The 27,125-nt window shown below is 53.0% G+C and overlaps 1 protein-coding gene across 2 annotated transcripts in view; it reads left to right on the plus strand.

The window, feature by feature from the left end:
• The first annotated feature begins 221 nt into the window (after positions 1–221).
• Positions 222–27,125, plus strand: part of B4GALT5 (beta-1,4-galactosyltransferase 5) — a 39,729-nt gene continuing 12,825 nt past the window's right edge. Inside the window, exons 1-2 of one of the 2 annotated variants that reach the window (XM_069805628.1) lie at positions 222–479; positions 26,054–26,188. In XM_069805628.1, coding sequence (XP_069661729.1) covers positions 353–479; positions 26,054–26,188 — 262 coding nt within the window. In that variant the 5' untranslated portion in view covers positions 222–352. Of the gene's footprint in view, positions 480–11,438; positions 11,464–26,053; positions 26,189–27,125 lie in introns of those variants that run through there. The other variant, XM_069805635.1, reaches the window with a different exon arrangement.

A 27,125-nucleotide genomic window follows, 5' to 3' on the forward strand; every position in this document is an offset into this window, starting at 1 on the left:
GGTGCCCCAGGACCACCAGCGGCGCCGCAGGGCCGCAGCCGGCCGCCCCGGCGGCGGGGGCGGGGCGGGGCGGTCTCCGCCGAGGATCCCCGGGCGCTCCCGCTGCTGCAGCAGCGACGGCGGCGGGAGTTTGCAGCCGGTCCCCGCGGCGCCCCGCCCCGCCCCGCCCCTCCGGTTCCTCCCGCCCCGCCCCGCCCCGCCGCGGCGCGGCTCATTCATGCGGCGGCGCTGGGCGCGGGCGGTGGCTGGGAGCGGCGCCGGCGCGGCGCCTTCTGCCGGGCCTCGGCGCATGTGAGCGGCGGCGGCGGCGGCGGTGCGGCGGCAGCAGGGCGGCGGCGGCGGCGCATCGGCCATGCGGTGGCCCCGCGGCCCCCGCGGCGCCTGGCGGCTGCTGCCCCGGCGCTCGCTGCTGGCCGCGCTCTTCCTCTTCTCGCTCTCCTCCTCCTTCCTCTACTTCGTCTATGTGGCGCCGGGCATCGGTAAGCGGTGGGCCGAGGCCCGGGGCGCGGGGTGGGGGGCACGCCGGCTCCCGTTGGAAACGCTGAGTAATCCGGGGGGGGGGCCGCGGCATCCCTGGTGGCTCGCCGCCCGGAGAGGGGCGGCCCGGGCCCGGCGGCTCCGCGGTGCCCCCGGGGCTCGGCGCTGGGCAGCGTGTCCTCGCCTCCCGCCGGCGCTGGGGAGAGCCCGCAGCCGGGGGGGGGAGTGTGTGTGTGTGTGTGGGGGGGGGGGTGCCCGCTCGTGTCCCTCGGGGGTGCCGGTCCCCGCTGCGTGGGGGGGCCGCGGGAGGTGCCGGCCGCGCTCCCCGCGGGGCTTCCCCGGGCTGGCGGGGCCCGAGCGGTGCCGCTGCCAGAGCCGAGCGGGGCGGCAGCGAGCCTGCTGCCTGCCTGCTGCCTGCCTGCCGGACAGTTTGTTTGGAAGAAGTGGAGTGTTGTCCAAGTGTTTGTGGTCTAAACTCACTCTCTGGCAGAAATCCTACTCCTTTTGTCAAGTGGGAAGACGAGAAGTGTGTATTTTAGAAGGAGAGCGTACTCGCTCCTATCTTCTTTTTCATAGTGTGCTTCGCAGGGGTCTGGAGTAGCCGTGTACCAAAATGGCTAGCACCTAGTGCCGGTGCCAGTGGGGCTGTGCACCCATCTCCCATGAGATACGGGAAGACTTGTGCCTCGGAAGGCAGCTGTTATCTTCATGTGGTGTATCTCATTTCTGCAAGGAGCCAAGACTTGCGGTTTGGCCTTCCACCGAACTTTGGCAACAATTTATTTCTATAAAAACAGCCCTTTTAAAAGAAATCTTGCAAATGGGAGTTTCTCCTTGAAATGTCATTGGTATTGCTCATGCCTTTCCCGGAGCTAAGTAGGGGTTGGCTGGTGTGTGAAGCCCTGCTTGTGTCCTGGGCACAACCTGAGTAAGGACACGCATCCTGGGCTGCCCCATGGTGGCCTAGGGCTTTGCTGTCCCAATGGGCAGGCCACCGAGCTCCTGGCTGCTGTCCTGCGGGCTGCCCTCAGAGCTGCCGACCTGTTCTCTTGCATCCGTTGGAGGACGGTTTCACGCTGGTGCTAACGGGTGGCGCAGCCGCTGTCTGCTCCCCCTGTAAACACAGCCTGACTCGTTCTGTTCACGTGTTGCCGTGGGGCCGGCAGTTGTTTTATCAGATGCATCCCGCAGCCCTTTGCGGGGCAGGTGCGGGGGATGTCTTCTCCAAGAGCCACGGTGTGCTGTGGATGGGCTTCCCCAGGCCCAGAGGGAATAGCTGTGTAGTTTAAGGAAACTTCTCTTATAAGGATGGTTTTGTTCCTTTTTTAGAGTTCTGTAATTAATTTTGTGCCACTTCTGCGTGGTCACTTGTCCTAGAGGATGGAGATGCTGTAGGGTATAAGATGCTGTTTAAAACCAGCTCTCTGCACAGAGGCCTTTCCCTACATGACCCCAGATAATATGGTCAAATCCCACCCTGTGTTCTTGCTATCTGCGATGCTGGAAGAGGAGACAGAGGGGTGAAGGTGGTCCCTGTCCCTACCTGCCTGTGGAAGTCAGTGATGTTCTGAGTCATCTCCTTATCAGGTGACAGAAGATCTGCCTTTTTTTTTTTCCTCCCTCTTTCAGCCAAAAATGTTCTATCATGAAAACCCAGCCCAGTATTCCTGGGGTGGCTGGACTCATCCTCCTGGCGCTTGGAGGGAGTTTGTTTTCAGGCCAGAGTGGTAAGGAGAGGCTTGGAAGAAGAGTGAGTGAGATAGGACATGAGCAGAGCTGGGGATTTTAATAAATCAGCTGCGTGGCGTGTGATGGAGAGGCGCTGTCAGCGGGGTGTTCTGCAGGCCTTTGGCCTGCCTGCCACTGTCTTGGTGCAGTGGGGTAGAGTGGGGCTGGTTTTCTCCAGCCACTGAAGGGCCTGGAGAAGCCTCTGCCCTAAAACCATCCCTTGCAGGATGTGTTGGGCAAGTGGCTGAAGAAGGACTAAACCATGGGCAGAGGAGCGATTAATGCATTCCTTAATGGTACCTCAATTAAAAAGAAAAAAATCCAAATAAACGGGACCTGAAGCTGCAAGTGAGCTTGAACCAGCTGGAGCCTGGGCCTGGAAGGGCTTTCATCTGCTCGATGCTGCAGGCTGCTGGGAAGGGTCTACTACAGTAAATGTCCACTCGTGGGGGTCAGCAGCCGGTGGCACCAGGGCTGGAGTCAGCCTGCCCTGCCTGGGCAGCGTCAGCCCCTCTGGGTTGGGAATGGCCCTGTGGTGGGATGGCAGTGAGGATCCGGGCATCCCTGTGGTGGGGTGTGCTGTCACAGTGGTGGAGGGCAGAGCTGTGCCGAGCCTGGCCCCGAGCCCCTGGTTTGAGGGCGAAGAAATCCATTGGCGTTGCTGAGGCTTGTGTTCAAGCAGTTGTGTGCCAGGAGAAAACTGGGACAGTTGCACTTCTGGGTGCTGTCTCAGTGCATTGGTGTGGAGCTGGCATGCTTGCCGGCTGGAAAACTGCTCCTGGTGCCCTTTGGAGATGGGGAAGGGGAGCCCAACCTGGGCTCCGGGTTGCCTACCCCAGTGCTGGCGTGTCGCCTGGCTGGCCGCTGTGTTTGGCTCCTTGCAGCCCAGGTAACGCCAGTATGCCCTCGGTCTGCTCGAGACAGAAATGCAGGAAGAAATTCATATTTACTGTCAGCAAATAGCCACACTTGGTACCTACAGGGAGCCCAGAGCTTTTGGGGCTTACGTTTGCATTGTGCCCTGGTTTATGTGGTGCTTGGGGTAGCTCCTCACTTCTGTCCTTCACCAAGGTTTCCTCCTACAGAACTGAAATTTTCTTGTGGCCTCAAGTTTGTACAGAGCGATCCAATGTAAACAGCCAGCGCTGCCTTCTTCCCAGCATTTGCATCCAATACCCATGTGTCCTCCCCATGCACCACCCTAACAATTTACATCCCTGGGCTCCCAAAGCCGCTTTGGAAAGTAAATTGCCAGAGACCCAGCTGATGGCACGAATACAGCAGGCTCCCCTTTTATTTGACGCCGTTCCCCAGCACCCGCTTGCTTTTGTCCCTGCCGTGGCTGGGGTGATTACGTGGGTCTGTCTCATCGTGGCCATTGTGCGCTGGATGAGGCGGCCGATTGTTCTGCTCCGCCGTGAGCCGGGGCCAAGGCGCGGCGGGGCTGGCGGAGATGCAGCGGCTGGAGGCTCCAGGAGATGTTCCCGTATTTGCACGGGTCCCCGCTGCCTGCCAGGGAAGGCCTGCGAGGCAGCAGGTACGAAGCGATGCTTGTATGGGTGGGGAGGTCGGTTTTGCTCACTGCCTTGCTCGGAGGTCTTGTGAGCAGCAGCAGCAGGGTAAAGGGCTGTGAGGCAGACTGTGCTTTAATTATGTACAATTGCGCTGGCCTCAGATTTGGAATAAGCAGAGCTTGGCATGGGGCAAACTGTTTTGTCCCGCTCTAGAATCCAGCGTGCACCTCAGTTTTTTTTGCAAGGCTTGTTCCCGGCACTGATGGTCTTGCCCTCCCGGGACGACCGCCCTGCATGCCCCTCGCTTCTCCAGAGGGGATGTGCAGTAGTGGGCTTGCCAGAGTTATTCTGTCTGTGCTCAGACCCTGATGTTGGAGCAAGGGTCCTCCAAGGAGCTATGCCACTGTCCCTGAAAATGTCTTGTCTTGCTGGTTTTGTGCTTTTTTAACAGAGCCTGGGAAATCAAGGGAATTCCTTCCTGCAGCTGAAAACAGTAACAAGCTGCTTGTGCTGCAAGTTACTGTTTCATCTTGATAACTCTCGCTACAACAGTAGGAATTTCTCAGACCTTGGACTTGGTCTTTGTGGAGAGGGTGGTTGATGCGTGGCTGGGAGGAGGGAGGTCAGGGGCCTTCCCTGGTGCTCAGGCAGCTGCTACGGCTTTTCCCTTGTTGTCTTTCCAGATGTTGGAGCCTTTTTATTTTATTTTAAAACTTAGGTTTGTACAGGAGTCTTACTTGGTGGGATCTGATGTAGGAAAATAATGCAGAGAATTTAAATTACTGGGTGAGAGATTGTTACGTTTGTGAGAGCTGTATTTCCACTTTGGCTTTACTTCATCAAAACTTAGAGGAATTGCTCCTGACTGGTTGTACAGGGCATGAGGTAGCAGTGTTAGCCCTAAGTTACATTTATGGTGCAAGAACTTGGTTTTGTTAGGCAGGAGTGCTTTGAAACACTCTTCCTTCACGCTGCGTTTTGGTGGACAGCAGAGCAGTACTGTGGACACCAACAGCTTCCTTTGTTCAGCTTGTTTGCTGCTTTGGTCCCTTGCAAGAATATTTACATGGCTGATCCAGTTTGGTTGTTTAATGCATCAGCCTGGTGAATCTTAGCACAGAGGAGTTCCAGGGGTGAAAATGGCAAAAGATGTTGCTACTGCCATCTTGCCCCAGATTGAGGGGACAATGGTACTGTGGGAAGTGGTTGTGAGTTGCCCTTAGTGGCGAGGAGCAGAGGAAAAGTGGTGGCTGTGGTCCCGTGGAAGGGGGATGGCACTGTGGGGACACGGAGCTGGGACTGGTGAGTCCAGATGAGGGGTGTGGGGAGGTTGTGAGGGGGAGTGGGTAGCCGCTGCTTTTTCCTTCTCTGCGCTTCTCGTGGGGATGTCAGCAGAAGGAGCGTGGTTAGACTCGGCGGCTGGCGCGGAGAAGGGCAGAAGGGGGATGTCAGTGCAGAGTCCAGAGCGAGGGGTCCCGGGACGCCGGCCGTGGCAGCGTGCTGGTGCCCAGCTCATCTGAGATGCGCACTGGTGGGCCGTGGTGGCCTTGGCTCAGCCGGGCAGAGGCTGGCTGCAGGTGCCCTTTTGGGTTTGCTGGCGGCTTGCTGGGTGGCTGGGCACTGCCGGAGCAGGGAGAGAAGATGAAGGTGCAGCTCAGAGTAATGAGAGGAGGTTTGTGCTGTTGTAGCCCTGGCTTTCATCTTCTAGGCCTTCCCTCTGCAGTGGAAGGGACTGTGGTACCTTGCTATGAAAACACCAGCAGCGCTGCCCTCCTTCACTCTTCTCACCCTGAAAGTTCTGCCAAGCAGCATTTCGCAGCCTGAGGAAGGAACAGCCCAGTTCCTCAGCGTATCCCACTGAGGTTTTTGCAGTCATTGGATCCGACAGTGACTGGGGGTAGTAAGGAATCGCCGAGTGCTCCTTGATACAAGAACTTGAGCTCAGGATCTCCTTTGCTACGTGTGGAAGGAGACTGGCGATGGCTGTGGGAAGTAGCTCCTCTGGTAGCACCGCTTTCTTCCAGCACTGTGTCTCCTAAAAGGCACGTGCAGGCAGGAGAGCGGCTGCAGCCCGGCTTGCACAGAGCTGCTCCTGTGCCGATGCATCCAAGGCACTGGTGGTGCAGAGCATTGGTTGGAGGCCACCTTTTGGTCAAGGCTAACAAATTCCAAAGTTTCTTTGAGGGCAGGTGAATTACTAGGTTTTCTTTGCCTGTAAGCACCTGTGTTGTCTGTCAGGCGTGTCTGTTTTTTGGTTATTTTGCTGGTGGTTTGCTGGGTGTTGCAACTGCAGAGTATGTGAAGAGTTCGCATTTTGTCTCTCTGTCTCTGGAAGGCCTGGCTTGTGGAAGCTGATCAGCAGTCACAAAAGCTTCCATGTACTGGTTCATTCCTGCAAATTAAATGCTTCAAAACTTCAATAATCTGCCATGGACCTAACCTTAAAGCTGTTAGTGCTGTCAGCCCAGACTTCCAGGAGACGTGAGCTTCATGGGATTGGGAAACTGTGGAAGGCCAGGACTTCAGCAGGTGCTTGGTCACTTCAGGTGGCTGCTGGCTCTGGTGGAGATGAGGGCTCTGACACTGCTGCTTTGTTTCCTGAACTGATGAGCGTCTGCCTCTTTTCCATGTGGACTCATTAATTGCATTAACTCGGGCAGCATCTGCTCTGCAGGGTATGATGAACACCCCCGGGACCACTGCAGGGAATGGAGATGAGCTATGTGGGGAGCTCTGTGTTTACGCTTGTTCCCGTTTGAATGCTGTTACTGTTGGTGGATTTTTGATATCCAAGCAGTGCGTGGAGTCTTTAAGTGCTTAATTTTATTGAAACTTCTGGGGAACCTCTCAAGGGTGGCACCGGTGACCCTTAACCAGCGGTGCTGGTTGGAGCTGGTGTGTTGACTGGGTAAGGCCCTGCAGAGCCCTCTGCTCTCCCTGTGGCAGCACCAAGGGATGAATAGTCTGGAAGAGAAACTGATGTGCAGCTACACAGAGCAAGAAAATCTTTCCCTGAACAGCTTTATTTTTAAAGCATCATTGTTACAATAAAATCTGTGTTTTCTTTGACAAAACCTTTGCTGAGTTATTTTAGTAAAGTTCATTTTCATACTGGCTCTTCCTTCTCCTTTGCATTTGGACTGTTGTTCTGACCCTAGTTTTGTCTGACAGCATTTTGAACACTGGTGCATTAGGATCGTTAATGTGCATTTGAAGGTTTTCTAGCAGCTGCTCTAAATACTGTAGGTATTAGTCCTGTTTTGAGAGATGGAGCAGAAAATGTGTAGTGGACTGTGCTGTTGAAATGCAAAAAAACCCCCGAATCAGAAAGTTTGAGAGATGTTTGTGAGTGTGTTTTTTTGGAGAACATGAAGCTAGGGCTTTTAGCGTTACACTGGAGCTGCTATTATTTTGAAAGGAAAGGTAGACCAAAAAGCTGAGGGGTGATGTCAGTGCCTGGCAGGAAAACTGCTCCCGGCCATCCTCATCTGCTACTTGGAAGCGTCCCAGGGGTGACGGAGGGACAGCACATGTAACCCCTGTCCCGGTGGGAAGCGTCCTCCTGGGTGCAGCAGTGGTGTGGAGTGTGACGGGCAGGGCGGTGGTGCCCTTTTTGTATTACAAAAGGAATTTTCTGGGGCTTGCTGGTCTTGCTCAGACCTAAAGTGGAGAGACAGGCTGTTGTGCCTGGGGAGGCAGGCAGGTTTGGGGGATCCCTTGTGCTCTGTAGTGACCGTGGGTATTCTGTATAAAGCCACAAGCTTTACTGCACCTTATCTGATGCTTTGTTTTTCCAAGGCACATAAATATTACTTCAGGGGTGCAAGAAGCTCAGTTTGATCTCCTTCTTCACTCCTGGCTACATGGGGGAGGCAAGGGCGGTTAGCATTTGCTTGGGCTGGGCTTTAGGTTGAAAGTGTGTGGCCACGTGTGTGTGACTTCCTAAAGCTCACTTTCCAAGGTTTTTTGTTTCGAGATGCAAAACCAACGGGCTCTTTTTGCAAGCCTGCGGTTTGGTGTGGTGTCCCCAGGCTGGCACGAACCCCTCTGCAGCCCTTGCCCTGTGCAGGTCTTGTCCTTGGGCCCATCCAAAGATGCTGTGGGGTGCTGGTAAGTGCCCCTCGCAGTGGAGAGGACCCTGGCCAGGGTACCTGTCCCTGTCCCCTGGCTCTTGCTGCAGGGGAGAGGCTGCTTCCAGGGGATGTGGGTTCAAATAGCACCATGGATATTTTTCTCTGGGTGTGCCTCAGTTTCCTTGCTTGGTGGGAGCTTGTTGTGTTAGAAAACCGCTATTTTCCTGCCCCGATGTGTGGGTGTGCGTCCGTGCAATGCTTGCTTGGGCTGTGTGCTCCCAGCCTGCTGCAGGAGGGTTGCCTGTGAGATGGCACTTGCAAAGCTGTTCCCTCCCTGTGCCTTTCTAATCTGAAAGGTAAAGGTTGTGAAATATTTCTGTATGGAGGATGCCACTGCACATGTAATGGAAAAAAGCAAATACAGGCAAAACTGCTGTTGCACAGCTGTGGCTTGGACTATTGCATAAGCAGTCTTCAGCCAGTGTTTGTTTGCATATCTAGGGAATTTTATGGTAAAATAATTGATCAGTTTTAATTGAATGCCATTGCCATACGAACAATCAAAGGAACCTCTTGAATCCTGGCACTGCATTAGCCACCTCCTTTGCTTTGGAGAGGCTGGGGACCAAGCTGTGCTGAAACTTTAAATATGCTGATACGCTGCCAAAAGGCTCCTGTGCAGGGTTTAGAGGGTTACCCTGCAGTGAGGAGGACAAGCTGGCGAGGTCTGTGTGATGCCTGCAATAGGGGAGCATGTACTCTTTCTTAATTTATGGTGTCTCCCCTCAGCAGCAGGTTGAGAGAGGCTGGGTCTTGAGCAAGGACTTTGCATGGAAAGTGGTGCAGCCGGCTACGTGAATGCTAATGTTTATGAAGTGCCTCTAAAAAAATGTACAAAGCGTACAGAATAAGAGGAAAGCAAACACTGCAGTGCACCAGGTAGTCAAGTGCTAACTGATATTTTTTTTTTCCTCACCTACGTGGCAGAAAAAGGAAAGGATTTCAGTCCAGTTCCTCCCTTTTGTGCCCTCTGCGTCAGCGGGCGCGCTGGCAAGAGGCTGCAGGCTGTGGTGCGGGGAGCCTGGGGTGTGTTGTGCAACGGCCGCTCTTGCTAAAACACCCGGTGGTGTGGCTGGGGCAGGGCTGGGGGGTTGCGTGGGGCAGGAAGCAAAGGGGGGAAGGAGTCAGCAAGTGATGCACAGACCACAGGTAAATAAACGGGCTAAAATGGCTGTATTCCACGGCAGGAAGCCCAGAGCTATCGTAGCTTGAAACTAGTGTGGTCCATGTCCAAAGCACGTTGTGTCTTTTGCACTAGGGCTGCAGCAACCTGCTTCCAGGGAGAAAATAGTGGATATTAAGTTCCTCTCTGCAAAAGCAGGGTTCCCTTGGAGCTGGGGTCCCTGCGGAGCGGTGCAGGGTGGCCCCTGGCCGTAGCAGCACCCGCAGGAGTGTGAAATGCTTCCACACATGCAGCTTGCTCTTATTCTGCAGTCATTTCCCGCTCCCCCCCAGTGTTTTTCCAACTCATGTCTTGCTGCCAGAGTCCATATTAATAATGCATGACTTTTTTTTTTTTATGGTGCTTCCTTCCCGGCATCCCTTTCAGCTGCTGAGTCAGAGAAGATTGTTATAGCAGCAACCTCTGAAGTGGTGAAATGCCCCTGCAATGCTCAACTGCTGTCGTTCATCATCCTGGCTCCTCTGTGAGCAGCCCTTTCCCTTTCCCAGCTCCCGGTGACGATACCAATGCCAAAAGGCTGATTCCTGCTATGCCAGCTGGTGACTGGTGAGATCTGCTCCGCTGAGGCTTCCTGGCTAGTATTTGATTAAAGCAGATATTGCCTCTGTTGGATGGGTTTTTTTTTTTTGGTTTTGAAATCCTGTGAAGTTTTTTTCCTGATCTGCCTGAGACTGTGCTTTGGGATTGTGCCCAAGACCATTTTTTTTTCTCCTCACTAATTCTTAAATCAATTCTTTTTTTTTCTTCCTCCCTGCACTCCCCCCCGAGATCTGTGCCTGGGCTTTTTAAGGTAATTGAGATGACAGAAGCCACATAACATGCTAACATGGTTAAATTAACTTTAAATCCTTCCATTGGCTGTTGAAATGTGTCTGGCTGCTGCAGGAAGCCTCGGAGCTGCTAATGCAGCATGGATCAAGGATTTGCAGGGCTCCTGCCTCTGGATTGGGATCAGCCTCTGGGGGTCACCTCCCTGCAGAGCTGGTCCCCACCTGCTGGGTTTGAAACCTGGAAGGAAATAAGGAGCAATAGTGCTTTTCAGGGAATTTGTCTTCTAGTGACTCAAGTAGTAAATACACTGTAATCTTGGGAGCAGATCTCTCCTGTCCCACACCTTAGCATGATTTTCTGTTTGGGTGGAAGCGGCTGCAGGGGGAATTGCTGGTGGGGAGCTGGGTCACGCTGCCTCCTGCCCCAGGCTGGGAAGGAGCATCCTTGGGGCTGGGAAACAGCGATCTCGTAGCCTTCCCCTGCTTGGTGTTCTGCCTCTGTGCTTTGACAGACTCACCTGTAAATTTATGCAACTATCCCAGGCCAAACAGGAGAGGAGAGGGGCTTGCCCAGGGAAGGGGGGGTTTCTTTTTGCCAGACTTCCCAAACTGCCTCGTTCTTCTATGTCCCGTTGTTGGGGAGTGCAGAGGAGTGGAGAGGCGCAGCCTGGGACCCGGGAGGGAAGTGGTGCTGCTTTGCCTTGTCACAGCTGGCGAGAGCCCACCGGAGCAGCCAGACGGCAATGCCGCCCTTGGGAGCGGGGTGTGTGTGTTTGAGGCTGACCCTGGCTGCACACCTCCATCTTGCCCAGAGCCAGGCTCTTGCCTGTCTGGCAGCAGCAATAGCGTGCTTCCCGCTCGGCACCCGGGCCTTTCTGCTAAGGGTCTACAAATGCTGTGCTACTGATTCATTCCTCCCAAGGAAGGGGAGGCATGGCCGGTACGGTGTGGAATTCCCCCAAAGCTGCAGCGCATCCTCCTTCCATGCTGCAGCCTGGCTCCCTTGCTCAGGGTCAGTGATTTTTTTTTTCTTGCTGTGGATTTTTTTAGGGCTTTGCTGGCTGTTGGATGCCCACCGCCCTGGCCACAGGGCAAGCCTGGAGGCACCCTCCCTGTGCCCTCCAACGGGGAGGGGGCAAGCTCTTTCCATGGGTGGCTTTTGCCTGTTATGGTGGGAAGCTTTGCAGAAGGATCCCATTAACTTCTGCACCTTGAATCTGTATGGGCTTGCTGTAGCAGCAGTAGCAAGAGGTGTGTTGTCTTGCTGCAGTCGCCAGCTGCCCCAGTGTTTCTGCCTTCTTGGGACGTGCCCTCGAGGGGCACCTTCACACTGCAGGCAGCCCTGCTTGCCTGGCAGCAAAATGCAATGCCACCCACAACTAGTGAGACGAACGACTTGCTGCTCGGCTAACAAGATTTAGGTGGATTATGCTATGTATTTAATCAAGGGCTAAGCTCATTGCCTTATTTGAAATGGATCAAAGCCCTTGAAAATGCCAGCCTGGAGACCAGCTATTGAGCAAGAATATTATTCAGCCGTGTTTCTGTGCGGTGAGGCTTGCTTTCGAAGAAGCTGGGTAGTTCAGCAGGCACGTATCAGACCGCAGCAGCGACCAAATGCAAAACCAGATGGGAAAAGTCTGAAGTGATGGAAGGAGGTAGGAGCATGTGAATGTTGTTAGTCATTCTGCATCCCGGAGGATTTGGGGGAAAAAGGCTTCCTTTTCTAGCTTTCAGTTTGCGACCACGTTTCCAGATATATAAAACTCCGTGCTGGCAGGTAAGGGAAATGCTCTGGCATTTGGCAGTCATGCTTTCACGTTCTAGAAGAGCAGCTGTGAGTTTTGTGTGAGCTTGTGTGGCTTTGCAGCAGGGACTGGATTCTCCAGTGCTTTCACTGACCCCCCCTGCCCCCGCAGTGCCCATCACCAGTGCTGGAGCTCGCAAGGGTCTTGTCTCCCCTTGTCCTGGTCCCCACAGCAGTGTTGCCCTGGCACCCTACAGGACTCCGGTTGTGGCAGCAGAGGAGCTCGTGCTGGTTGCGGAGGAATAAAGCCGACGATGCTCCTTGCTGCTCTTTTAGCCTAGAGGAACTCGCTGCTTGCTGTGGCCTTTGCTGTGCTGGAGGCACGCTGTGCGATGGGACCCCCACGTCTTGCAGCAAGACCAGCTCCCCCCATTTCCCTGGGGTTGGAGGCTGCTGGCCGCGGGGCTCCTGGTCAGCTTGGCACGGGCAGGCGCTTGCCGGGGGCCTGCCTGGAGTGGTAAGGCAAGGGCATCCAAGGTGCACAGCTATCTCTTTCTTGCAAGATTAGGGTTTTTTGCTGTGAGAGGTGCGTGTATTCATGCTCGTGGGTGCCCTGTCCCCGTGTCTACAGTCAGTGTGCTGCAAGCACCCCCTGCACCGACCGCTTCACCTGCACGCGGTGAGCTGTCCCAACCTAGCTGAGCAAGGTGTTGAAAATACGCTGGCTATTCAAATCACCTTTCCTCTTTCTTTAAAAGAAATTTATTCCAGTAACCGCCTTCTGTCTCGCTGCCATTCGACATAAGGAGGGCAGCTACAGCTCACGGCTCTCCTGCTCGGTGAACGTGACTGTCGGCACTGCCTGCAGAACAGAAAATACCCTAACCAAATCGCTAGTCTGGAGGAGTCTGTGCTGGAGGACAGTTACTGCTGACTTCTGCTTCTCATGCAGCAGCAGGTGCTGGTGCTCCCCGCAGCATCACCACTCCTTCCCCTTCGCTTAAAGCAGTGGCTTTGCAAACTTCTCTCTGCTCCGATTCTCAGACCTCATGTTTTAGCCTCGCTGCGTGGTGCAGCAGAGAAGACCTTGCAGCAAATGCAGGGAGGTAAATTCAGCCACATCCTGCCTGTGCCGCAGGCATGGGGGTCCGCGGCTGCCCCATTTCTCCTGGATGTGGCCTAAGCCCTCTTACAGGGCTGGCCAAACGTCTTGTGTGACAACCAGGTGCCAAGTGTTCCTGTATTTCATTTATTGTTAATCAAACCTGCAAACGAGGTTTCGCTTCAGTTCTCCTCCAGCCTAAGCCTATTGTGCATCCTCCTGCCCTAACTTGCATTTGTAATTACAGGCGAGGATTGGTCAAGCATCTTTTTGTGTTTCAGAGGCCTCAGCAGGCTTGCTAGCTTGCAATCATCCTGTCAGTGCCGGCTTTCTGGTGTCTTGGGTTGTATCAAATGCTCTTATACTTTCTAGGCTGCAGCAGTGGGGTGTCTGCCAGTACCTGGCCCTGTTAAGCAGCTCCAGTGTTGCTTTTTCTGTGCATTGAGTTGGGAAGGGCTGGAGGGTAGGAGCAGATGGAGGGAGCTGTGTGGGGGGCTGCCCAGCTTCAGGGTGCTCTAGGTTAACCCTGCTTTCACCTAATTAAAAAAAAACGCCAGTCAACATAGTAATTGTCTCATTTGCTGCTGCGCTGCAGAAAGCTGATAGTGAAGCAGGGCTCACAGCGGGTGCTGACACCAACCCTTTCCCCCCACGCTGCCCTCCCCCAGCCGCCATCCCCTGCCCTGCCTTGGGCTGTAGCTGCGATGTCCCTAGGCTGTGCTGAGGGCACAAGAAGTTCTGGTCGTGGCCCGGGCTCTTGGTGTCACTTGCATTCGATGGCCACCAAAACTCTGTGGGTGGAAGTTCCCACGCGAAGCTTGTGTCCTTCTTTCCCAGTGCGGCAGTGGGCTCTTGGAGTCAAGGCTGGGGGGGGTTCCCCTGCCAGCTCGGCTCCCAAGCCTGCAAAAGGGCTAAAAACCAGCAATGATGGAAGAGGACTCTGCTACAGTCAGGAAAAGGCTGTACTTGCGGAATAGCAACCTGTATTAAATTTCTCGGCTGTTTCCCACCTTTGGACATGGGGCACTGCATCTGCACCTGGCTTGGGAGTGGGTAAAAGATCCCTCAAATTGCAGGATGCTGCCAAAGAGCGTTATGGCATTTGTAGGGCTGTGTCTGCAAAGCGCTGCCAAGGGCTCAGCCGTGTGGAGGATGCGGAGGAGGATGGTGTTTAGCTGGAATACCTTGGAGAAGCAAACACAACATGGACAAATCGGGCAACTTGAGTGGATAAATTAGTGTAATCTAAAATCTTGCTATCCAGTGTGGAGGGAAAGGCTGGTGCCTGGGTGATGAGGAGGAGGAGGGTGGGCTGCTGCATCGCTGGAGGTTGGTGCTATGCTGGGTGGGTTGGAGGGGCTGGTGTGGGCAGGGTCTGTGAGATGCCAGCTCCGATCAGCTCCTTCCCTGCAGCCCCTTGGGGCTGCCCTGGCCTGGAGGGGTCCTGCCCTCACCACCTGCCCAGCTCCTTCCCTGCCGCCTTTCCAAACCCAGGGGTGTCTGCAACAGCCAACCCTGCCCCTTTGAAGTGCGATGTTTGCAGAGGGAGAGGAAAAGCTTGTTCGGCCCCTGACGAAGCTGTCTTTGCTTCCAGCCATCCTTTGTGAGGTCTGCCAGTGCCTGCCGAGGCGATGCCACGCTGCCCGGTGCCCGCGCCTGGCCCCAAGACCGCGAGGAAGCTGCTGTGGTGCATCTCTGAGTTGTGCATTGAGATAACCTGGTGTTTTGGTGCGTTTGGTTTGGTTGTTTTTTTTATTTAGGGTGCAAAGGAAATGTGCCATCCCCAAGACCTCATAGCGCGTTTGATGTACTTGCGAGTTTAACTTCCCACTAGCAATGTGGGGAATGGAGGCCAAAGAGACTCTTAAATGGGAGCTGGGTGCAAGAGGGGACAGAAATCAGAAGCTGGTACCTCCGGACTCTGTGTATGGTCACAGGGAGTTGCTTGGGTAAGGGCAGGGAAGCCCATGCCAGGATCACTGCAGCTTTGAGTGAGCACAGGGATGTCCCTCTCTGTCTGAGACTGAAAGCCCAGGGCAGGGAGATGCCACAGGGACTGGTACTGGTGCAGGAGGTGGCCAATGTTTGCTTTTAGTGGTCATGCTTCCAAGCCATCCCACCCTCCCCATTTGCAGGCTGAGCATCCCCTTGGGCTGTGAGTCTTGCCCTGCCATTCCCCCGGGATTTGGTTGTGCAGGAGGGTGCCAGCGTGCTCCTGGCTTTCCCAGAGCCCACCCTTGCTCTGTGGTGGCAAAGCACCGAGCTGCTCCCTGGCTCTCACTCTGCCTTGTTCTTGCCTACCCAGGTCCTGTTTGCAGGCTGTGGCAGGGGCTGGAGCAGTCTCTGGGCACTGTGTGCCCATGCCAGCCCCCCATGGATGGGGTCCCAGAGCTGCTGTGTCTAAAACCTGCTACTGAACCCAAAGCGAGCGTGCCCACCTGTTAGAAATTAATTCCCCTCCTCGTTTGCCAAGTGCTGCCTCCTTATCCCAAGGAGTTTGTGCAGTAGGGCAGGCTGGGGCAGTGCGGGCTGAGCTGGGCATGGGGGGCTGTGTGCATCCCACATGGGGCTGAGAGGGCTACTTGACCCGGGGGGTGCTGGCCTCCCGTTCCCAGTGTGTTTATCTTTTCCAAGGTAGCTGAATGTCTGACTCTAACTTGTTTGCAGAGCTTGACTTCTGGGCGCAGGCAGGCTGGAATTGATTAATGTGGTGGTTTTGGGTTTTTTTTTTCCCCCCCTCCCTTCCTGCCCTGTTGTTCTTATCAATGACCAAGCAGTCAGATCCCTCAGTAAACACACAACTCTAAGCTCCTCAAACACAGCAGCAGCTGAAGTTTTTTAAAGGTGTTTCTGTGGGGGACTGGGATGGAGGGGAGGGGGTGTTTGCAGTTCTCTGATGTGCCCCCACGTGTGCTTGTCCCTCTCCAGGGCTGTGAGGAGGGGCGATACGGAAGAACTTCAGCTTGGAAGTCCCCAAGCAATTGCAGGGCCACCACAGAGATGAGGGCTGGTGCCTCGGAGCAGGAGAAGGCAGCGAGGGCTGCCTCCTGCCTGTGGTGGGACAGGCAGGACACCGTGTGCCCCGTGCTGCTGGGAGGCTGTGGGCAGCCAGGCTCAGTGCCCAGTGCCGCATCCCCACAGCCTGCTCACGGGCAACGGGTATCGCTGAACTTGCATTGGGTTTTTCCCCAGCTTGTATAAACCCAACAAACCCTGGCGGGGGGGGAGTCTGAGGGCCACAAGCTCCCAGTCCCTTGTGGTTGGTGATGTCCTCATCCCCCTGCGGTGGATCTTGAACCCTGGTTACAGCTTAGGGCTGCAGACACTTTTATCCCTTGCTGAGCTTGCTCACTTAATAGCCTTGTTTCTGCTTATCTAGGATTAATATGTAACTTAATGGTAGTGTTAGGCACAGTTCTGTGAGTGTGGTGCTTGTGGTAAAGGGTGGTGCAAATCTGGTTTCTGGTGCCAGAGCACTTTATTCCCCCTTCCCATGATAAGGTTTAGGGTTTTCTTATGCCTGATGCCAAGGTGGCAGTGCTGTTAGTAAATGTTTGCCACAGCCGGGCAGGAGGGACGAGTCAGCAGAGGGAGGGAGAGGAGGGTGATCCTGGGGGGAGGCCATGGGGCATGGCGTTTCCCTGCCCTGCTGTCCCCAGAGAGGGGTTTGGTGTGTCCTGAGCCCTGGGGTCTGGTCCTGAAGTGCATGGCAGAGGTCTGCGGTATGGGGTGGTAGAGAGAAGGGTTTTTACATTTTCCCCTATTCAAGGCATCCCAAACAGACTCTCATGCTGTTGCTTTTCTGCTGACACACAGGAAGGCATCAGGCAGGCTGTAGTTTGATGTGTAGTCTCTTAGTTAAGTGCTAAATCAGTTCATAGATAGAGGGGTGAATTATTTCCAATGAAGTCATTCCTTACTCTGATAATGGAATTGGTTAACTTATTTACAGCAGCTGTATTACTAGTTTGCTTGTCAGGCGGAAGAAAACCATATAAAAAATGTTAGGTATTCCAAGGCTACATAGCTCACAACAAAGCTAATAAATGTCTTGGGACATCGGAGTTCCTACAAAATCCCATAGGTAATGGTCTGTGTGTTGGAACTTCAAAGTTGCATCCTCTCTCTGATAGCTTTTTTTGTTCTATAAAAACACAGCAGCTGTACTGACTGTTTGCAGTGCAGTCTTTAATTATTGCAGACAAGAGCAACTCTGTAATCTTACTGTGGAGGCCAAGCTGCTGTGGATCTTAATGGCACTGTATGGTGAAAGTGCCCTTGGCAGGGAGCTCGAAGCTGCTCAGACAACAATAATCCCATGTGATTGAAGAATTTCAGCTTGGGGAATTTTTTAGGAGTTGAAAGGGCTGATGGGCTCTCCAGCAGATGAGCCAGGCTGATGTGCACCATGGAGGTGGGGCTGTGGCAGTGCTCCTTCTCTGGCTGCTGAAACGGCTGGTTTCCCAGGACCTGGCAATGTATGGAAGAGAAACCACAAAAGGGACAGTCTTGGGGTATTGCTACAGAGGGATCTCTCCTTACATGCAGTCTCTGTGGTGCAAATTGTGCTTGCTGCAAAGCAGCCTTTATACTTTCAGGGCTGAAGCATTTGTGGGATACTTTATTTTCACTAGCAGGTCCTGACTGCAGTATTGCACTGTGTGCTCCTGCTGGGTCTGGGCTCTTTAGCCCCAGCGAGGATCTGAAATGCCCGATGTCAGGTCAGACGAGAGCCTGCGGCTTCTGGTGGTGGATGTTGCCCTGCTGATCGGAGTAGTCATCTGTGATGTGGTGCTTGGGGACTACCAGGGTAAAAGCCTTGGTACGGGCTGAGGGTTGCACTCTGCAACCTGCCTTCCCCCAATGTGGGGTGGTTCGTGGTGTGTCCCCACCGGTGTGTGTCCCCTGCTGAGGGGGGAGACACGAAGCAGCCAGTGGCTTGGCATAGGCAAGCCCACCACGGGGACGAGAATCTCTGCCTTGGGTTTCGCCATTCTGATGGCAAGAAGTGGGTCCCCTGGGATGTGTGCATCACGAGCGAGCTAGGCAGGGAGCAGGACTTTCCCATGGTAATTTTTTTTTTGGAGACAAAGAAGATGTAAATAGGAGCTGGACCATGCTTTAGCCATAAATGGCAGTGGAAGATGTGCTGTGGGTCTTGCTGAATTGAGCAAAGAACGAATGCTGTCCTGGATGCTGTAACTACAAATCCTGTGCCTGCATTTAAGCATGACAACTGGGAGGGCGTATTGTTTCATACATGTTAACTGGGATGGTCCAGACTGGTATAAGGGCCAAACCACTGACCAGAAGCAACATCTCAGACCCCCCTTTGGAACTGCTCAGTTGCAGCAAACATGAGGCTGTACATGTGATGAGCCTTTTTGTTCAGCCATGCTGAACTCGTAAAACATGCTTGAAAAATCAGGTCTTTGTTTTTTGGGGGGAATAACCTAAACAACAGTCCTGTTCTCTTTTCCTTCATCAAAGTCAGGGTGTTAAAGCTTCAGACAGTGCAGTTTGTACTGTGTGAACTGAGTCAGTAAATCCATGACTCTAAGTTGTTTTTTATCTTGACAATTTTATACTCTCCAATGGGTATAGTTAATCTTCTAATTTGGAAGACTAACAAATCAGTGATTTCAAAATCTGTTTAAATGGTATGTGATGTTGGATTTGAATTTAAAATTTCTCTATACCTGTCTTCTATTCTCTGCTGTGGTCTGGCTGTATTCTAGATTGCTTCAACTGGTGAAGGACAGCCCCGATGAAAACTCCCTATTGAATGTATTTCCTGGGCAGTACCAGCCCACATGTCCCTTTTTTCCTGCATATCCTAAGGCTGCTTGTTTGATGAGTAGGATGCTCAGGTTGGTGGGGGGGGTTGCCTGCAGCAGAGGATTTCCTTTCTGTCCTGCAGCCGTGCTGATTCCCATGACCCTGGAGATGAGGGGTTGTCCTGAGCAGCCCACGTCCTTCCCTGCCCTCCTGCTTCAGGGGCAGCGCTGGGGAGCGTCTGCCTGTTCTTCCTCTCCCTTGCTTGCCCAAGCATTCGCTTAGTTCTTATTTATTTATTTTTTTAATTTTTTTTCTAAACCAAGGCTTTCCCTCTGTTTCCTTATCCTGATCCTACATGAACATTGGGCTGAGGCATCAGGATTCCTGCCGCTTCGAGATGGTGTCTGGGACGCAGGAATTTCCACCACTTTGTCTGCTAATGAACCTAAGGAACAAATGCTGAACTGTAAATGTTTGCTGTTGGTAGCCAGCAGCAGCCTGCCAGTGCTGCCAGCCCAGAGAGGTTAGCAACCATTTCACTGTGACTGCTGAAGAGCCTTTTATTGCGCATTTAACTGTGCGGTGCCCACAAGTGCCCAGTGAGTGCTGTGCTTTTATGCTCTGTGTGCAGAGAAGTCTGCTGGCAGCTGATGCTCTTTTTCTCCTTGGAAGGGTTTGTGCTGACCCTGGTGAAGGGAGGCGAGATGGGGAGGGCAGGCTGGCTGTAGATGGGCAGAGCTGCCCGTCGCCAGGAAGGAGGAGGGATAGAAAATAAACAGGAGATGCAGACATGTGCAATTGCATCTCCTGAGCTGCAATTAAAGTAGGAGAGTCCGAATCTTGCTAGGAAGGGTAATATTTAACTTGGGCAAATGCTTGTTATGCTCTGTGTTCCAGCCTGCACATGTCGCTACGCCCTTCCTCACAAAGAGGAATTGCAGCGGACCTCGGAGTTGAGCTGCTCTTGGGATTTGCAAAGCCCTGTGTGATCTTACAGCCGTCCTTGGCGTTACTGCCCTGGTGCACAGGTAAACTGTGTCCTCTGGTTTCCCCATCCACAGCATCGTCTGTGTGGAGCTGGGTACCACAAGCGCTGGGCTGCTCGCTGCCCTGGTGTGTGTGACTGCGCCTGGATGACCTGGGGCTCAATCCCACCACCAGCCCTGGCTGCTGCTGGGGTGCAGGGCTCCTTCTGTGGGTGCTTTGGTGCTGCAAATGCTCCGTGAGTTCCCTTGGCCTTCTGAATTTTCCCATGTGTGCAGGGCATATCCTGCTTCTCTTGCTGGGTGTCCTAAAATCGGCGCAGTGTTCTTCACAGTGAGTTGCACAAACACCTTAGCTCAGCCAGCTGTGGGATTGCAACTGAAAGTTGCCATCTTAAATGTGTACATTAAAAATTTAGGGACTATTAGAATAATCTGAATTTTCTTCCCCCTTGCTGAAGCCTCCCCAGGGTCATTTTTCTCCAAGACAGTTCAGATGCAAATTCCCCATATTCAGGTTTTGGTCAAGCATCACTGCAGTCTCCCATCTTCCCCGCTTGCTCCAAGCACGTGCAGGCTGCAAAGTTGGCAGTTTTGGGGAGCGGTGGTTTGTAATTGCCAGCTCAGTGCTGCTGCTGCACTGTTAATTCTTAGACCGTTTAACATATCAGATTATTCCTTCCTGTGCTATTTATAGGCAAAGGGCTAAGTAATAGTGGTGGCATTAATACTAAGTTCCCTAAAAGTAATAGGAACCTCTTACTTAATTGTTCTGGCATTCTCTATGTCTGGGGAATAATACGGTGCCACTGGAAGGCTAATAGAGACAGAGGTCTCATGGTCTGTTAGTGATGGGATGCTGCTATGTTTCCTAGTTAGGTTGTTTACAAGTTCAGACTATCGTAATTCTCTATCTGTTCCTTGGAGGCTTAGTTTGATTAAACCCCTTTGTATTGCTAATGCTAATGGAGTTGAATTGATGCTGGGATCTGCTGGGAGAGCTTAACAAAAGGCTTAACATAGACATGACCCTGCTGGTTTCGCTGTCTCTGGGCCCCACGGGAGGTGTTTGCAGCGGGCAGGATCTCCCAGCCCTGACGGGGTGCTGGGGTTGACCTGAGCACCCATCCCTGCTGCCTGCAGGACCTTCACCGGAGTCTCTGTTGCATCTCACATGTGCAGGCATCATGTGAGCTCTGCTGGGTGCTTCGTACCTGCTCCAAACGTTGGGCAAAGCGGTTTGTTCAGCGGCAGTTTCCCCGGTTGTGTGTTGCTTTATGGCTGTGTTGGTTGAGATGTGTGCTCCTGGGGCAGGGCAGGGGCTGGATGGGGTCCAGCGGCTCCAGAGCCTCGGGTGCCGGCAGGAGAAGGCTGCACGTTGCAGTGAGACCACGATAAACTCGCAGACAAACCCCTCTGTTCTTCTGTAGTGCTGATGGACTAATGAATTGGGAAAAATGCTGAATGTGACAGAAAGCCCTAAATCTAAAAGCAGAGGAAGACCTGCTCCTTCCTCAGGAAAGCCTGGCCACCATGCCGGGTGCTGATACTGCTGTGGGCGTGCAGGGTTGCCGTGAACCGCCTTGGCCCCTCTTCCTGACCCCAGCCCTGGCGGCTGTCTCTCCCAGCATGGGGCTTGGAGTACCATGCCATCCCTCATGTCAGGGGATGCTGGAGGAAGGTCCTTTCCGCAGGCGGCGGAAGCGTGTTGGAGTCAGGAGGAAGATGTGTCAGATCTGTCCCCTTCCTTTGTCGGTTAGCTGGTGTGGATCACGCTCAGACCTCTTCTGAATCAACTCCCGAGCAGCAAATTACCCTGCTGCCTCTTCTAGTACATATCATCATGGTGATATTAATTTTCCGTGAGAGAGTCAGCTGTTTCTTGATTAGAAGTGCTCCGAAAATACCAACAGAGAAATGATTACAGGAAGCCTTCAGTGCTCATTTATATAATTGGACTTTACCTCCCTGGTTGAAGTTGTTGCATCCATTCCTGGCTTGGACGAGCACTTGCCCTCTCTGTTGCTTGTGAGCAGGGAGGTTGGGGTGCAGCATCCCCAGGGGTGCGCTGGCCCTGGGGTGCAGCCGTGTGCCTCTGCTCCAGCTGGTGGCGAGCTATAGGTCTGATACCCTGGTTTCCACGTGTTTAAATCCCAGTGGGGTTGACTTGTCTTTAAACAAACTAACAAGAATAATCTTAAGGCGAACGGATTCTTAAATTTATGCTTGTTCTGTGTGGGTAGTGAGTGTTTGCTGGAAATTTGTAGGAAAACAGGCATCTCCCTAACCCTCCCCACCCCCTGCCCCTGACAACAGCTCATAATCCCTCTCCTGTTCTTGTCCTGCTGCTCAGTGGCTGTTATCACTCCGTGTATGTGGTCTGAAGTGCTTCATGCTCAAATGGAATAAAGGCAGAAGGCTAATGTAATTTCTGAGATCATTCTATGTGATTACATTAGCAATATCTTGCAACATGGAGAATTGCTTTATGGCTGAACCCCGGTTCAGGCCAAGTGCACTGTGAGTGTGTGTGTGCACGTTCCCCCCCTGGCAGAGCACAGCGGCAGCGATGCTCAGCATCTCCTTCCTCTGCTGGTGGCTGTCCTGGCACCACGGCTCTGGAAAATGCTCTCTCGGGTACAGCGGCCCTTGGCTCTCTAGGGTCAGCCAGGCGAAGCTCAATACATTTAACACGTGGCCAATTTGCTCATCAAAAGCGAAGTAAACTGAGGAGTGAGGTTTGAGTTTGGTACAGTGATTCCCAAATGTTGGTCCAGACCCAGGACCCATGGAGCCAATTTAAGCACCGTGTGGGTATGGGGAGTGAAATGTTTTCAATGATGTGTTTTAAATCCGATTTTTTCTAACTGGAATGAATTGCATGTTCTGGATAAGCATGGGGTTTGTGAAGCTTATCTCACGGTGGTGGGTCATTTTGGGGGCAGGAGAAGGGGTTCTCGTCCCTGGGCTGGGGTCGGTACGGTTGCGGGGGGTTTTTGGTTCTGGGTGTGTGGCACGTTGATGGCCCAGTTCGTCTCTGGCCAGGTATCTCCTTAATCCTCCGAGTAAAGGGGTTAATATGTGAGAAGGCAAACTGCTGCCTTAAACAAAGCTGGTGTTGTTTGCGCTCGCGCTCCCCTGGGATGGTGGCTGCAGTGACAGTCTGTTCAGGATTCCCGCTGCAGCTCCGTGCGAGTCCGACCCAGCGAGCCGTGTCATGTGGCCGTGGCGAGGCCCTGCTCCGTCTGCCCGCCGAGGGAGCCGGGAACAAACGGCGCTTTCACGGCGCCCGACAAACCTCCCGCGAATTAAGCAGGGATTGGATGCCGATTTGTCTCTCCTGCTCTTTCATGCTTCGCCAAACCTGGTTCCGCTTTATGCGGTGCGTAGAAGGCACAATGAAGCAGAAAGCGAAATTATTTGTTCGGCATCAGTGAGTTATGCCTTGCCCCTGACTCAAACTCTATGCAAGCTGGAAGGTGCAAGCTTGCTGCCCCCGCTTCCCTTATCAACAGCCTGGTCCTGATAAACATCTCAACTCGAGTGGCTTCAGCTACCCTTTGCTCCGTGCAAAGAGGAGAGGAGCTGCGCCCTGGCTCTTGATTAGCCTTTTGGGTTTTTGGAAAGGGAGCTGGGCAGTCTCTAACCCTCACTATTTGCTGATGGCCGAGGTGAGGCTGTGCAGTGCCACTCTCCCTTACGAGTCCACGCTCTGCTGTGCTTGCTTGGTGTGTCGGAGTGGGAGACGGTCCCGGAGTAACGATGGAGTCTCAATATGAGTATGGTCGTTCTCCTTTATTACAGGGTTTTACAGGGTTTATATAGAAAAAGGTGATAGCACGCGCTAGCTACAACGTTATTATTGGCTAAGCTTCTATGTCCACGCGCCTTACACAATACTCTAATTGGTACAATACCCCGTTTCATGCGACACTATCTTATTCTCTATTGGCTGCGCAAACTTCTTCACGAGGTGTCCAGCAGTTACTTATCTCATTCTTCGGCATCCAGGAGTTGTTTGTCAGGCTCTTCTTATCTTCCTTTTTCCCAGTGTACAAGGACACAGCGTCCTTGTCTGCTCCAGCACTTTGTAAACTTATGCTTCGTTCCCAGCTAAAGGCTGGATTGCTCCCATGCTTTTGCCCAGCCAAGAAATCCTCAACAGCTTGGCTTTGGAGGATGCTGTTCGCGTTGCTGGATGTGTTGGTTTGTGCTGCCTCCTGGTAGAGCCTTGTGGTGCTTCTGCCTGCAGCTTGGGGTGGATGCTGTCACTGGGGCAAGATGTTATAAACGTGTCCTTAGGAGCTGTATGCCTCAAGCATCGACCCTTAGTATGTCGCCTTTGCAGTTGAGACAGAGCTGGGATGTGGGCTGGTGAGCTGAAGGAGAAGTTGCCCAACTTTCCCATCTTGCTGTGGTTATCAGGGAGACCTGTCCTCTGCCAGGCCAATGCACAGATCGGTCTGGAGCTGCCCTCTGCATCCTGCCCTAGATCATAAGGCCATGCCAGCCTGATTGCATTGCTCGCTTATTCACCCTTAACCCCTGAATAGCCCCCACTAATCCTGAATAGCCCCTTTCCGCTAACATCTTTTTTTTCCCCAGGGACTCCCATTTCTGTAAGTCTTGGTTGGCAGCTGCCTGGCGATGCTGGGGCTGGACCACTGGTGCTGGGACGTGATGTGGTTTCATGCTGAGCTCTGAGTAGGAGATGCGTGTGAGCATATGAAGGTTTTGGGCTGAGTGTGAGGCTTTGCATGAGGAATTTCAGCTACGTTTGTTTTTGGCCTGTGGTGCCACATCAAAATGCCAGCTTTTCCTTGAGGCTTATCCCCCTGGGGATCTGTTAGAGCGAATTCCCTGTCCTTCTGAGCAGGAGCAGCCCTTGCTGCCTCTCATTGTCATTGCAACAGGAGTATCTTGCCAAGAAACTGCACCAGAGCACACGTTTATTTTGTAGCTGTCACTAACCGACCGGGCGGTTGCTCTGGGTGGCAGAGCTGGCCCTGAAGAGGTGGGTGAGCAAAGAGGGTTTGGGTGCAGCTTTGGCTGAGGCAGCTCCCGCTTGTTGCTGGTGTAACCGCTGGCTTAACGTGCCATTGCTGGCTGCACCACAAAGGGTACATGTATGGGAAGGGAGGGGCTGGAAATGGGCATTTAAAATTGCATTTCAAGCCGTTTGGTTGCCAAGCTCTTAATGCAGCTGACCCCCATCTTGCTGAAAATCTGATGATTTCCCATGGCTTGGAGACAGGCTGGGCACAGGCAGCCCCAGGCATGGCATTGGGAGCTCAGGGCATGGTGCGGGGCTCCATTGCACTTTCAAATATTTACTCGGTTGGGTGAAAACGAAATATGGTTGGGATTGGGAAATGCATCTGGGCAGCCTTTCTGGAGGCTGACTTGATCTGTGAGTGTGAAAGGGGAAAGCAGGGCGGGGGGGGGAACACCCTTGCTTTCCAATAGCAGTGCCGTCTCCGGGGTGCCCTATCTTATCTGTGCTCCTGGTCACTGCAGCGATGACTGTACCTTCCTGGCACTGGCAGCTGCTAGTTTTGAGCTATTACAGCTTGTGATATGCTGCTGTAGAAAACAAACAGTTATGGACGTTTCCTGGTGACATTTCATCAGTTACTGCCCCCCTCTATGCAGGGTCTCTGTTGTTTCCTTGGCCTGGTGCCCTCTTCATCCTTCCTGGAGTGTCTTTTGACCTGTTTTTTTTAATTACTAGTGCAGAACTGGCCTTCTAGATCTCCCCTCCTCCACATTTTCAAATAAAGATTTTTTTTCCCCCCCCCCCCTTCATTCTTAAGCTTAAAACTTAGCTGTAGAGGGGCTGTCCGTGGCTGGCACTGCAATGCAGAGGGGTGCTGTGGCATGCATGGTGGCCGTCCTGCCGTCCCCACGGGTGGCCGTCCTGCGGGCACTGCTGGTGATGCGGGGCTGTGCCCGCTGCTTTTTGCTTTGGGGCTCGTCCCTGCCAGCGCCAGGTGTCAGCTTAAACCAAAACCTAAGCAGGCTCAGCCTGAGCAGTGCCAGGGCATGGGGTCAGTGGGAAAGGGGAAGGGGGAAGAAACGTGGCTGGGGGGGGCTGGCCCTGAGGACCCAGGGGGCTTGTGCTGCAAAATGCTGCCCGTTCTGGGATGTACAGATTGCCGGTGGGCTCAGAGACTGGCAGTGGGATTTTTTTTTTGTGGTGCCCACTGAGGTACCTCTGCCAAGCAAGTGTCAACCTTTGGTGGTGCAGTCTAGGAACAAATGCCCTTCTCCAGGTATGCAGCTTGGTTTCCTGTTACAGTGATATTTCCTAATTAAACCTCCCTACTTAAGCAGCAAAAGGTACTGTTGTTTAAGCTGCAATGCTGCATTACAGTCTGCATTGTCAGGTCTAGCTGGGTGCGCTCCCCCTGTATTAACAAGCCAGATCTCCAAACGTGCCTTACGCCTCCGCTTCCCGACTCTGTGCCCTTCCCAGCTCCTGTCGGGCAACTGAGGCACGTGTGACCCAGGGATCCTCCTGGCAGGAGGGAGCTGAAACCAAGCAGAAGGCTGGGAATGGTTCCAAAAGACTCCTATTTCTCTTTCCCACAAAAGCTGGTGCTCATGGAAATATTCCTTTTTTTTTTTCTCCCTTGCAGTGAACACCTACCTCTTCATGATGCAAGCCCAAGGCATCATGATTCGTGAAAACATGCGAACAATAGGAGCTCAGGTGTACGAGCAGGTCGTCCGCAGTGCCTATGCCAAGAGGAACAGCAGTGTGAACGACTCAGGTATTTCTTGAATAATTGTCATTTTGATCAAGGGTTCCATTTCCATTGGAAATTGAGTTGACCTGAACCACTCTCGCTTGAAGGAATTAATTTATGCTGGTAAATGCAGGGTGGGAACACTGATTAATTGGCTTCTTTCTACTTTTTATATATATAAATAATATTATGTATAACATAAAATACGTTATTATATATAGAATTACTGCGTATATATGTACACTATATATATCAAAATTATATTCTTTTTTTATATATATAAAAAACTCAAATGCTTCAAACTTTTATAAGGGGTGAAAATCATGAAAGGTCTCAAATGATGGGATGTTGAGCCAAAAACCTTTTTGCTTTCCAGGAATTCAACTTCTTAGCTTCAACCAGTGTGAAAGTAAATGCTTTCAAATTCAGTGCAAGGATCAGGTTTCATATTTAAAAAAAATGACTTCCCAGGCACATGTGTGCGCAGAGCCCTGGCTCTGTGCACGTGGAGGAGCCTGTGCTCATAAGCTTCACTCTTCCCATGCAAGGATGAACTGAGATGACTTGGCTGGAGATCTGCCACAAATAATATATTGAACTTTGGGCAGAACGCAGGCAGCAGAGTCACAGGCTCCCACTCCCAGGCTGTTCATCATCCATAATATAAAGCTGATAACAGGGTTGCAAGTTTTGGTGTAAATATGGTACAGCGAAGCATAAACGCACGTGGCTGTGTGTGAGCCAGGATGAGGCGTTGCCTTTGGGCTGGTGTGACACCGAGCATGTACCTTCCCTCTTGACATGTCACTGGTGCCTCACGCTGGTGTGGTTGGCCTCGGGCTGCAGCGGTGCTGGGGAGCTCCGCTCGGCTCCTCTGCAAGGGTTCATCAGCGGGGGCTGATCGTTTTACAAGGCAAGATTATTTCCTTATTAATAAAAAATACAAGCTGTGTCCTTGCCT

This window comes from Haliaeetus albicilla, chromosome 2 (assembly GCF_947461875.1).
Source record: "Haliaeetus albicilla chromosome 2, bHalAlb1.1, whole genome shotgun sequence".
Lineage (NCBI taxonomy): Eukaryota > Metazoa > Chordata > Aves > Accipitriformes > Accipitridae > Haliaeetus > Haliaeetus albicilla.